At 42.5% G+C, this 12,639-nt stretch overlaps 1 protein-coding gene across 1 annotated transcript in view; it reads left to right on the top strand.

Moving 5' to 3' along the window:
* Window positions 1-12,639, top strand: part of COL22A1 (collagen type XXII alpha 1 chain) — a 237,326-nt gene that overhangs the window by 199,285 nt on the left and 25,402 nt on the right. Inside the window, exons 42-47 of the mRNA XM_056333390.1 lie at window positions 238-273; window positions 1,270-1,323; window positions 8,566-8,610; window positions 9,059-9,106; window positions 11,139-11,252; window positions 11,431-11,484. Coding sequence (XP_056189365.1) covers window positions 238-273; window positions 1,270-1,323; window positions 8,566-8,610; window positions 9,059-9,106; window positions 11,139-11,252; window positions 11,431-11,484 — 351 coding nt within the window. The remainder of the gene's footprint in view (window positions 1-237; window positions 274-1,269; window positions 1,324-8,565; window positions 8,611-9,058; window positions 9,107-11,138; window positions 11,253-11,430; window positions 11,485-12,639) is intronic.

Genomic DNA, 12,639 nt, shown 5'->3' with positions numbered 1-12,639 from the left:
CCTCCATGATCCACCTCAATTTCTTCCTTACTCTGCTTTTGATCCTTCCCCTAAACATCCTGCTGAGTACTGCGCACTGCAACAGCGTTTGTGTGAGCAGCATGTCAGACTTTCTCCTTTTCCTTGACCTTCCTCCTCCAATTTGTTTTATCTTGGTGCTTCAGGACCCACCCTGATCAGACAAGGGAGGGTGTTAAATTTAACTTGTTTTGATTGCTGTGTCTTTTCTGTTTGCAGGGCCCTATGGGACCCCCAGGAGACAAAGGGTCATTGGTACAGTATGTCTTTCTAACTACACACAGATTTTATAAGGAGGGCACAACCGCGTTAATTGTGTTTTTACTGGTGATTTCATGAAGGCATGTTTAATTAGTTTCTTTTTTTCCAAGGCTGGTACGGTCACAGGGTGGCTAACCATCCAAAGGGGACTTCTCTTTTCCATTACTAGCTACTTTTCTGTTGTATTAAATTGTGAGAAAGAGCTGGTTGAGACTCTTGGCATGGTGACAACTTTTCCTTACCTATCAATAGCCCTACAAAAGAAAGATTGAGTTACTTGTTTAACCCTTAATTCAAAAAAGTATTTCAAGGTACACTATGCTTTATAGCCAAGGCCTCAAAGGTTTAAAATAAACAATTTTTAAGCATTTTTCTTACTTATATCTTACTTATATGCATATAAGTATATATGCAAATGATATATACATATATAATTTGCATTTCAGTATTTGTTCAATGCAAATGAATGCATTTCAGTATTGACCAAATACATTTAGTTCCTCAACATGCAGTTTTAAAAGGACGCAATCCATTGGTGTGAAAAAAAATAATTGTGTACAGTGGTCTCAGTATACACTGCCACGAATTTCCAGCACAACAGCCAGTCCTACCCAGTCTGTTAGCTTGGCACTGAGGGAATGGGCCTTCTTTTCTCCTCTGCAGTCCTGTGCGCAGTCATATTTTCTCTGTGATCATAAAATTAACATAATGACTCCTATAAAGAGTCATTATTACCTTTCCAATCAAGGTATGTGAGGCTTGACTTTAGTGATGCATGTGAAGTACCTTGAGGCACAGTAATGACTGATACTGTGATAGTGCAATATGAGATTTAATTTTTTTTCTTAAACTCTCTCATAGTTGTTTAATTTCTAGTCAGTTTTTTTTTCCCCAGTAACTGTTGGGTTGAGGATTTTTTTTCTCTTCAGCTAAGAAGCGCCTTATAAGTACTGTTCCTGTTATTGGGTATGTCTGTTCTCTCCCTACCAGGGTCCCCGTGGTGTACCTGGTATCCCTGGACCACAGGGGCCTCCTGGCCAGGATGTAAGTAAAACAAAAGTGTAAGTGCTCAAGATTTGCCAATTTGCCAATGCTCGAATCTAATTTCCCTGAAAATTGTGTTCATGCTCAACCACAGCCATTGAGTGTTACTAGGATGGTCCAAGGTTTTGAAAATCATTGTCTAGTTTTACAGTAGAGATGTGCTGGTTTAGTTTTGTTCTGTTCCTCTTAGCCTTTTGGCTTGGTGTTCATCCTCTGGAGTTCATTATGTCCATAAATCCCTTCTTCTGTTGTCTTCTGTTGGGACAAAGCTGAGACATATTGTCTTGTACCATATACATTATTTTCTTGTGTTTAGATTAAATTTTAAATTTTTTCTGATAACAAAAGCTCCAATTCTTAAAGCCTGAAGAGTGCTTTCTCTAGGGTTTTTTGTGGTCTTTGTTTTTTGCGTAGCAGGACTAATTTGTTCCATAACAGGAGTACTACGTATTGTGCCTACTTTCATGCTCTCAATTACTTCAACATTACTTACACTTGCTTTTGTGAAGAAAAAAAAAATACTATCCAGATCACATTTTAAGCTGGTAGTATTCCTGTACTGAGTATTAAAAAAAGATAATCAGAGAAACTGGTGATTCTTATATTCTGAGAGTTACAAAAAAATATTTCTACATGTTGAGTGATGTTATGTGCATGGCCGCCTCCTCCAGCTGCTCCAGACCAGGTCCCTCCTGCATGGCCTGTGGTGCCCAGGACCAGGGGTAGGGGGATGCAGCTGCTGCTTTCCCATTTGCAGGTTCAACCAGTAATGAAGCTGTGCATGAATCCCAGAGATACAGCCATGGACACACAGACACAGAGGACACTGACGTGGCTGATCACATAAGTTGCCACAGATGAGGCACGTCTTCAACAGCATCTACATACAGGATTCACATGCAGCATAAACACAGCCAGCCAGGTCCCTTCCTCCTTTTCTGCCAGCAGAGACAGAAAGTCACTAGTGGTGGCACACACACACACACACACACGTCTGCGGATCCTTCAAGCATTGGCACAGCCCTCTGTCCTCACACCCCTGCCCAGATCCCAGACCCCCTTACCCACCCACAGGTCCTCTACTTGCTTGCTGGTCCAGCCCGATGGCCACTGCAAACATGCAACATTCAACTTGTCCCTTGTGCACCTCACACTCATGTTTCCCCCTGGGCTTATTGGTATGGACCCCTCACCCACCTGATACCCTGGCCTGGACCCAAGTCCCCCTTCTTGCCAGCTGGTCCAGCTTGAAGTATGCTGATGAATACACACCCCCTACACACACACACGCCAGGACTGGGGAAAACACAGATACTCGCCTCATCCCAGCTAGCACCAGGCACATCAGCTGTGACCTGTAGTTGCATGCCAGCCACCGGCATGGAGCCCCTCACTCACCTTGCTCATGCTGGTCCCCCCAGTAGGTGGTTTTGGCAACACACACCGTTCCCACCCCAGTGGCCGGGGGTTAGAGACCCCTGCACTCACTCCAGTAGCTGACAACAACGGAGGCTGGGGCAGCCCGTACCCCCGGTCTGACTCCAGTAGCTGGCACCAGTTTCCCCGTGCATACAGGTCTCACCAGTAGATGGCACTTAGTCCTTGCAGCACACATACATTATGCAGAGAGGTAGTTAAGAAAAGCTTTGCTAAGAAGATAGTGAGATGATAGAACAAACCATGGTGATCAGGTGCAGGGACCAGCCAGACAACTGCACTGACCAGCCCCGTTTTACGTATGACAGGCCCCTTCTACACCTTTTTCTGTCTCCCCCCGTTTGTTCCTCTCTGCTCCCTCTTCCCCTGCATGTCCTCCCTGTCCTCCCATGCATCATGCATCTCCATCACTCTATCAGTTCCTGCACCCCTCCCTGTTCAGCGCCCCCCCCCGCCCCGCCCCGTCTTGCAATCTTATCCCTTGCAAAGTCCAGGTTGATCTTCCTGGAAGTGCAGCCTGTGGTTTCTTGATAGCCCATCAATTAGTGTGAGTGGCATGATTTGTTTCTTCTTAGGTCTGTGTCTTGGTATATTTTGTTTCTGATTTTCTCCTTTTCCTTTAGTTTCCAAATTGACAAGCTCCCAGGACAGATAACCTTGCTGGAATAAACATTCTCACACTCCCGCATGCCTTCATCGATTAGTGTGACTGTCCAGGTTTGGTTCCCATCACTGCCTGCCTTATTTGTTGGCCAGGTTTATGTCCCTGTATGTTCTTATTTATGGCTTCCTCTTTATTTTCCCTTGTCGCACTGAAAAATGTCCTTGACCACATACCCCTAAAGGAATTGACACTCTCTGGCCAAATATCCTTACACGACATGTTTTTTGGGAAGCATCCATTCTCCTCTGTCTGTCTGCTGGGAAATAAAATGTTTCTGTTCAACAGACCTACTCAGTTCCTCTAGATTAGAAAACAATCTGAATGAGACAGTCTCTTGTCCTGCTATTAGCAGTGAGGGCACCCATTTAATAGGGTCTTTCTATATTTTGATTGAGCTAATTTTAATTAACATAAACATTTAATTAACCACTTTTAATTATGTTAATTAATTATGATAACTAAGTTCCAGTATTACCAGGAAGTTAATCTTCCCCTGCATTTGTTTTCATAATTACAAAAACTTTGTGGATGCATACATTACTGCCATTGGATCTGAAAAGCAAAGTTTTCTGTTCTGGGGTTGATTTTCCTATACAGTTCGAAGGGCAGTTCCAAGGAACCTTTGTGTTCATTTTAGGGTACATACACCCCAAACCAGAGCACATTTATTAAACCTCCTATTGGCTTTTTATTCCTGTGACTTATAACCTATTTAAACTACTGCATTTCAAGTTTTATTTTCAGTCTTGCAATAGAATTAGCCCACCATAAGCCTATGTGACTGGTTTCCTTATACACTTTTTTATTTTCACTTACATCACTTACCTGAGCATCGTTTTTCAGCATGTCATCTGCACAGCTTCCATCAGTTCCATGTTAGAGACCATTCCTGTGTGTCACATTTTGCAGACTGACAGAGTACTCTGTATCCTGTGCACCATGCCTCCTCATTGCTGACATCTTTTTCCAGCACTGCTATGCTGTACCAGCCATTGGATATTCCACTTTGTGCCAGCTGCTGTTGGCTGCAAACTCCTGAAAGTGTTCAAACTTAATGAGCTTTCCAATACTGGTTGTTATTTGGGTCTGTGCATGCTCCCACATTGCATTAGCAGCGTCTCTTTTCAGTGCCATGCAGGGGGTTTTTTGGCAGAGTCTTTTAAGTACTTTTTTAATTTTCTGGCTTTCTCTTTTCCAGTTCCCTCCCTGTTAGTCAGCTTGTCAGATGCAGTTATACCCTCCAGGCCTTCCTTCTAGCATTTTCATGTTGTTCTGAGCAATGTTTGCAGCTTGGCCCTTGTTGTCAGCCTTTTCTAATTCCAGGCCTCTGTAGTCCAGCAAACTTTCCTCTACTTTGGACTCTGCTTCCAGTTGCCTGTTCTCTGAGAATACAATGTGTCAGAGTGCCATCATCCTACAGCCGCTTTGTTCATTTCAGCTCAGATAAGCATTCTTGAAAGAACACTCTCTTTTTGCAGTCCTGTGCCTTTCAACTGTTTGGCTTTTCTCGGGATACAGTAGTTTTCAGATTTGTCAGTGTCATGGTTTAACCCCAGTCAGCAACTACCATGCAGCTGTTTGCTCACTCCCCATCCACCCCCAGAGGGATGGGGAGGAGATTTGGGAAAGAGGTAAAACTCATGGGTTGTGATAAGAACAACTTCATAATTAAATATTTAAAATAAAATATAGTAATGAAAATTAATATAATAAACATATATATATAAATGAAAATTAATAACAATAAAAATTGTAATGAGAAGGAGAGTGAGGGAGAGGAATAAAATCCAAAATGGGAAAAAAACCCAAATGATGCTCAGTACAGTTGCTCACCACCTGCTGACCAGTCCCCCAGCAGCCATCACAAAGCCTTACCCAACTCCACCTAGCTCATACACTCAGCGTGGCATTCTGTGGTATGGAATATCCCCGTGGCTAGTTCAGGTCAGCTGTCCTGGCGGTGTCCCTCCTAATTTCTTGTGTCCCTTCACCCTTCTCACTGGCAGGGCCTGAAAAACTGAAAAGTCCTTGACTTAGTATAAAGATCACCTAGCAACAACTAAAAATATCAGTGTGTTATCAACATTATTCTCATCCTAAATCCACAACACAGCACTGTTCCAGCTACTAGGAAGAAAATTAACTCTATCCTAGCCAAAACCAGGACAGTCAGCCGTGGCACATAGCTTAATTTCTTACCCTGGCTTATTTGGACCCTATTAAAGACATCACCAGCTCCACATCATACACTGTTCAAGAAAACAGGCCCATCCCTTTTCATCTCGGTGCAGTCTGATACCATATGGATATCACAGCCACGCTTAAATCTTTCCTAGGATTTCAGTTTCAGTCACTCCCTTCTGTATCTTTTTTAATAAAAAAGAAGTCTTTTCCTATATTCTTCTTTAAACGCTCAAATTCCACTGCTAGTACCATGTCACGTTCCAGATCCAGAAGCAAAAGGCTGTCAGCAAGCCCTGTGGTAGAAATAGCTTATTTATAGCTACGTTATTAGTCAGCATGAAAGACATTTCTGAATTTTCTGTGTTGCTTTCTGATCCAAGATGATTGTCATGGCTCAAGTCTTTGCGTTGCTTTGCACTCCTTAAAGCAAGTGCTGTGTGTCTTCCTGAACAAAGTAGGTCTGGGAATGCACAATCTGTGTAACTGTTATTTAGGCAGCCCTCCTTCCACTTACAGAAGTGGTTGAGAACCACAGTGCAGAGGGTGCCAGAAGCATGACCTGAGGGTTAGCATCTGTGAGAGAGAAGGGACTTTGGGAACATCCCACAATCTTCTACATTCACATAGCTGCTCTGTGGAAAAAGCAAAACTATAAATTGGTATAATGTTTCCTTATATTTACTCAATTCCTCAGAAGGACACTTGTGGGGAATTATGAGCTAAGAATCTCCTTCAGGCCGTATCTTCTCTTGGTTCCCACCTGTAGAAGGTTTAGTTCCTCAGGAAACAAGCTTTCATCCATGGAGTTCAGTACTACTTCAGTTCCACTTCAGCTCCACTTCAGTTTGTGTTTAATTTTAAGCTTTTAAAGTCAAGGTAACTGAAGGGTTGTTGTTCACCCTGAAGTGTTTAATGTGGACATAGGAAAAGAAGAATCAATGTATTTTCCCATTTTCTCTCTCCTCTAGCAAGAGGTACGAGATTTCAGTTATAAGTGAGATACAAGGATGTTGTGGTTTAACCCCGGCCGGCAACCAAGCCCCACACAGCTGCTTGCTCACTCCCCCCACCCAGAGGGATGAGGAGGAGGATTGGAAACGAATGTAAAACTCAAGGGTTGAGATAAGAACAATTTAATAGGTAAAGCAAAAGTTGTGCACACAAGCAAAGCAAAGCAAGGAATTCATTCCCCACTCCCCATGGGCAGGCAGGAGCTCAGCCACCCCCAGGACAGCAGGGCTCCAGCACGTGTAACGGGTACTCGGGAAGACAAACGCCGTAATGCCACATGTCCCCCCCTTCCTTCTTCTTCCCCCAGTTTATATACTCAGCATGACGCCATATGGTATGGAATATCTCTTTGGCTAGTTTGGGTCACCTGTCCTGGACATGTTCCCCTCTGGCTGGCAGGGCCCAAGGAACTGAAAAGTCCTTGATTCAGTAAAACATCACCCAGCAACAACTAAAGACATCAGTGTCCTATCAACATTGCTCTCACATCAGAGCCAAAACACAGCACTGCACCAACTACTAAGAAGAAAATTAACTCTATCCCAGCTGAAACCAGGACAACAGATGAAATTCAGGTTTGCTTTATAGCTATAATCATGGCGTAGCAGGGTATCCCAGCTTCACCTGTGTGCACACACAGTGCACTTAAATGTTTAATCCCCAGGTAGCCAAGTAACTCCCCATCTGGTCGTCTGCATAAATAATACAGTGAACTGATTGGAGAGAACGGACCAGCCTGATGAACAGAATACCAGTCTCCTTCCTGGCAAAGAATTTGGCCAAGTTTTAAAGCAGCTTTCCAGGTGGAAATTTTGGATAGTCTCAGAGTCACCTAAACAGCCCCTGCTGGGCCTAGACCTGTTGAAAACCACTACTCGGATTAACATCCTCACTGGGGAATCTGGCACCATGCCAGAGACCTCTCCAGGTGCATCCTCCTTGCAGAATCAACAAAACTGAACACAGATAAGATGTGTTAAAATGGTCAGTAGAAACCGTTCCTGCAGATGCAAAAATGGTCACGTAGGGCAGCCTTCTGTATCTGGTTAAGATACAAGATATTTTGTATGTTCTTTAAGATACTCAGTATGGATAGAACACACATATGCTTGAGTGATGACACAGAGTGACAGCCAGGTGGATACAGGAATTTAACAGAGAATGGTCTGGGGAAATCTCACCGAGTCCAACTTAAAACACCACTGCAAGGATGTTTGCAATGCAGATTTCTGTCACAATCTGGACAGTGACCAACTATCCTGTTCAAAAGATTTGGTTTCCCATTTGAGAATTACTTTATGAAAGATTCAAAAATAACCTTTCGTTTTGTTTGGTTTGTTGTCGGTTTGTTTTTCTTTTCACAAACTAATGACTTGCTAATGACAGGCAAGAGATGCTCATTCAGGGGTGTGTGGGAGTGTCCTTTTTCCAAACCATGACTTCCTGGACCTTAAATTCTAAGGAATTTATCATCATGTCTACGCCTTCACCTCAGGGAAACTGATACCAATACAACCCCACAAACAAGCAAAAAGGCTCATTGCTATTTCAGGTGCAAGGGATTTGTTTGCAAAGCTTGTGCAAAGCAAGGTCTTGATTTTGAATGTTACAGGTGTCTTAAGGGATTTAAAGCTTCATCCTTCACACTATTGCAGTTCATAGTGTTTCCTGTGACCAGAAGACAAGTTAAAGCAATTCCAGTCTTCGTGTGACTCAAATGAATTTAACAAAATCACATGGTAGATAAATGAGATTTAGGAGGGATTCAGACGATGTTAAAGTTGCAGATATTTAAAGGAGTTTACTGTTTGTCATGTGCAAGAAGCAGTGGTGCTTAGTGGAAAAAAGTAAAATATGTGCTAGTCCAGAGCAGTCAGCATAGTGTGGGAGCAACCAGGGGGTTATTTAATGATCATTTATAATTTTTTCTTTCTCTTGATCTGTAGGGTGTACCTGGAAACCCAGGGGAGAGAGGACCTCCTGGAAAACCAGTATGTAACTTAACTTCTGTATTATATCTTCCTTTTAACTCAGTTTTCACCCCTACACCTCACCTCAGAAGTGCACTTCAGTGCATTTCCACTGCTGCTTTTCCCAGCAGAGCAACTGGAAAAACCCTAGGAACCACTAAGGGGTTATGATAAAAATACCTGTGATGGCTTTGGAATAGTATGAAAATAACTGGATATCCTGCATGTAAATGAGAGCTAAAATTCTAAAGGCACTTTCGTAGCACCACTATGCAGTGCCCTCAGCAAGAACTCATCTCAGGTGTGATGAAGTGCATTGATGATAGAGGGCAGGAAGTACATTTTCGGTCCAGTGAGTTCTAGGCAGGGCAAAGGAAACTAACGAGAGTCCATAAGCTCGTTCAGGAAAATTTCTTATACATTGATGCCTTTTAAAATTGCGTAAGCTAATGAATTTCTCATTCCACAGGGTTCATCACCCCTGCTCTCACCAGAGGACATAAATCTCTTAGTAAAGGTAATCTCCTTTTGATGATGGTGGGATTTTAAGTGTACGTTTGATTCACATCTGACTAGCATTCTGTGATGGGAAAGTGTCTGAGCTACAAGTGCAAAAGGTGCCTTTAAACACTCTGTCAAACCTTGAGGCTTGCAGGTCTCCTACTTACACTGATATTGGGACACTAGATCACATACCGGAGATCAAAACCCAATGCCTTTTGATTATCCCTAGCAGTGAAATGACCTACAAAGATCTTTATAACTTTGTGTATCTTGCAAAAGCTGTTATTTTCAGCTCTTTCTGAGAGGCATGCGTTCCCAAGGAGAAATAAACTTTGTCCAGTTGCTTTACCTAAACCAGACAATTGAACACATTTTAATAAAATGTCTGATTTTTCACATGTACCTTCAACAGTGACTGAGTAGTCTTGAACTCTGGGTGCAAAGTTAGGTTGCATGGCGCATCTAAAAGAATGCAGGTAATTAACCCCCGATGCACCCATGTTCCAAAACGATGATCTGTCGGTCTGCTTTTAGTGTCCATGAGAGAGTTGTCTGGGAAATGTCTGTGTTTGATAGGTGTTGACTGCAAAATCTTTACAGATTTACATGGGCTGAGGTGGGAGATTTTTAAGCAGTCTTGGGACATGGCAAGAAATCCTGCCTTATTGATTAAAAGAAACTAAAACCTCCAGCTTTTTATACCAATCCCATTAACAAAAGGACCCTTTTAAGATTGCTACTGTAAAATGCCTTCATCAAAGAGCTGTCTTATAGAGCCAAATATTTTACTGGAGATTTTACTGTAGGGTATTTTGGGGGATTTCTGATCAGGATAATAGCAAGAGACTGATTCTTGGGCGTATGAGGTCATTTTAAGGTTCCTGTGTTTTCCTCTTTTGATTATGTTCTGATTAAACATACTAGTATGCCTTGCATATTCTTTCTCCTTGGTATTTTTTCACTCCACACTTGGTACAGATCTATATAAAGCAGCACCTTGAAATCCCAGATGAAATTAGGGCTCTGTTGTTTGGAGCATTTCTCGAGCACATATAAGTAGATAAATATGCATTTAGGGACTGAGACTTAGAAAGACAGTTTACCCCACAATTTTACAACAGATCATTGACCGAGCTGGATGTTGGAGCAAGGCCTCCTAACTCTCAGCCTGATGAGCTGCCTGTTGCGCTATGCTGTCTCTTACAGGCAGGATTCACTCCCCTTTTGCTAAAGGGTGTCTGCTTTTGAAATGGAAATGCCATACCCATGGTATATAATTTCCTGAGGATAGCAGAAATGTGAAGACTACTGAGATAATGCTTCAAGAAGTTTTGGAAGGAGGGAGGTAGTAATTCTCTGTGACAGAATTTGGCCAGGACACTGACATTCACTTGATCTTCACAAACTCCATAGGATGAGTTCTCCTTGACCATGCTAGGTGCTGAATACAGTTTCAGTTCTTAAAACAGAGCCCTAATTTCATCTGGGATTTCAAGGTGCTGCTTTATATAGATCTGCACCAAGCGTGGAGTGAAAAAATACCAAGCAGAAACATGCAGAACACCCTTTCTGACATTGCACTCCACCTGGGTTTTCCCTAGCAATCTGCCCTCTGAGCAGTAACCCAGCTTTTGCAAACTGGTGTAGACAGTTTTCTAGTAGTCTTGTAGCTTCAGAATGAGGTTGTTCTTCGTCGTCTTGCTTTGTGGTTCTCTGACCTTCCCATTAGGAGAAGCTTTTCCTTGGTTTCCTGATCATGGATGGTCAGTTAGGATCTGTCCAACTAGAACTGATAGGGAACTTCCCATGGGAGCACGTGTGAGCTCAGATGCTGACCCTCTTTCTGCTCCACACTGCCCTAATTTCGGTTCTGTAAGGCCAAGTGATCCAGATCGTACCCAGCGTGGTCAAACTGTATTATAGCTTGTATACAAGCTATGTATTATTATACTGGCACCACACTGCTGCATTCATAATGGGTGTCTGTAGGGTCTGCTAAGTGCCTTCCATCTATGGCTAATTTATTTCTCCATCTTCCTTCCTAGGATGTGTGCAGTGAATGCCCTCCTGGCCCACCAGGACTAACAGGCATCCCAGGTTTCAAAGGTGATAAAGGTCTCCGAGGACCACCAGGTAGAGATGGCCAAGATGGGAAAATGGTAAGAGAGCTGGGGAAGTGACCATGCCTTGGATGTGCTATAAACTTGGTTTTCTTATAACATTTTTGGATGGTCGATTTTTTTTTTTTTTTCATCAGCAACCTACTGAATCTTTTTTAGATGTCTGTGGAGTCAATGGTCTAAACTAGTGTTTACTTCTACCTTTCCTGCGTTGCAGGGGAATCCTGGTCCCAGAGGTCCTGCAGGCCCACCTGGGCTTGATGGCCCAAAGGTTGGTTGGTTTTCTTTAGTTGTTTAAAAAACTTATTTGTGACTAGTTAGTACACTGGCTAACACAAGATCTTGGTGGTATCTATCTATGTGTAAAGAGGTAGGACTGGCCTGCTGGGTGGGCACTGTACTGGCAATTCATTGGGTGCCACACGCGAGCAGAACTGCACAGCTCCCCACATGAACACTGCATTACCTAAATAATGTCTGCTACCGTCCAGTTGTTCTCACACGCACACGCATACACACACATGCACAGAGTGAAGGGCCTGATTTTTGATGTTGAATTCCATTACATTGGTGTTTTGATGACAGATAAGGACTTGAGAGTAAGTTTAAATTCAAATCAGTTGAGGAAGAAATTAAAGCCTCAGCAATAGCCACCCTGCCTGTCCCTCTCTTCTTTGAATACTGTATGCTTGAATCATTTAAATTAAGGATGATGCATTGGCCTACCGGACTCTATATGCACTATCTGCCATAGTGGTTTTATCCACGGACTGAATATTTCCTGAAACATGCTATAGGAATTTTATATAAATATATAAATAATAAAGGAAAAATCCTTTCAACTATATAGTTCTGCCTAACAGTCTAGGGACACAGGCCAACTTCCAGTGTCTGAAGGATTCTAATAATGTCACATTTCAAGCATTTCCCATGAAGAGGTCTGGCATCAGTCTGCTCACAATGCCGGTGTCTGGTCACAATCAAAACCTTTACAACTGCCTAATCTGAAATAAATCAGAACAAATCAATGAAGGAAGAGATAAGATGATTTCATGATGGAGCACAGTTTCCTCCAGACTTGCCCACATTACTGACCTACTGTCTTAAAATAGCTTCTACTGTTTTAACATCTTTGTATTTGCACTTATGAGTGTACGACAAGTTAATAGAGAGTCATGAATTAATCTTATATCTTGCAATTAAAAGTGTGGTAGGGAAGGCAGTAGAGTCTCAAAAGTAAGTATAGGGTTGATCAAAATGAAAGTATGTTCCAGGATAAAATTTGCAAAGGAATCAGTAACCCATAAAGATAATAACTAGCAGAAATGTGAGGTAGTCTGAGATACACCATGTCAGCAGCTTTCTTATATGCTATGAGAAATCAGAGATTTGGGCAGCAAGATTGAATGTTTAGGTGAAGTAACAG

This window comes from Falco biarmicus, chromosome 3 (genome assembly GCF_023638135.1).
Source record: "Falco biarmicus isolate bFalBia1 chromosome 3, bFalBia1.pri, whole genome shotgun sequence".
In the NCBI taxonomy this organism is placed as follows: domain Eukaryota; kingdom Metazoa; phylum Chordata; class Aves; order Falconiformes; family Falconidae; genus Falco; species Falco biarmicus.
This window is presented reverse-complemented; position numbering and strand designations above follow the sequence as displayed.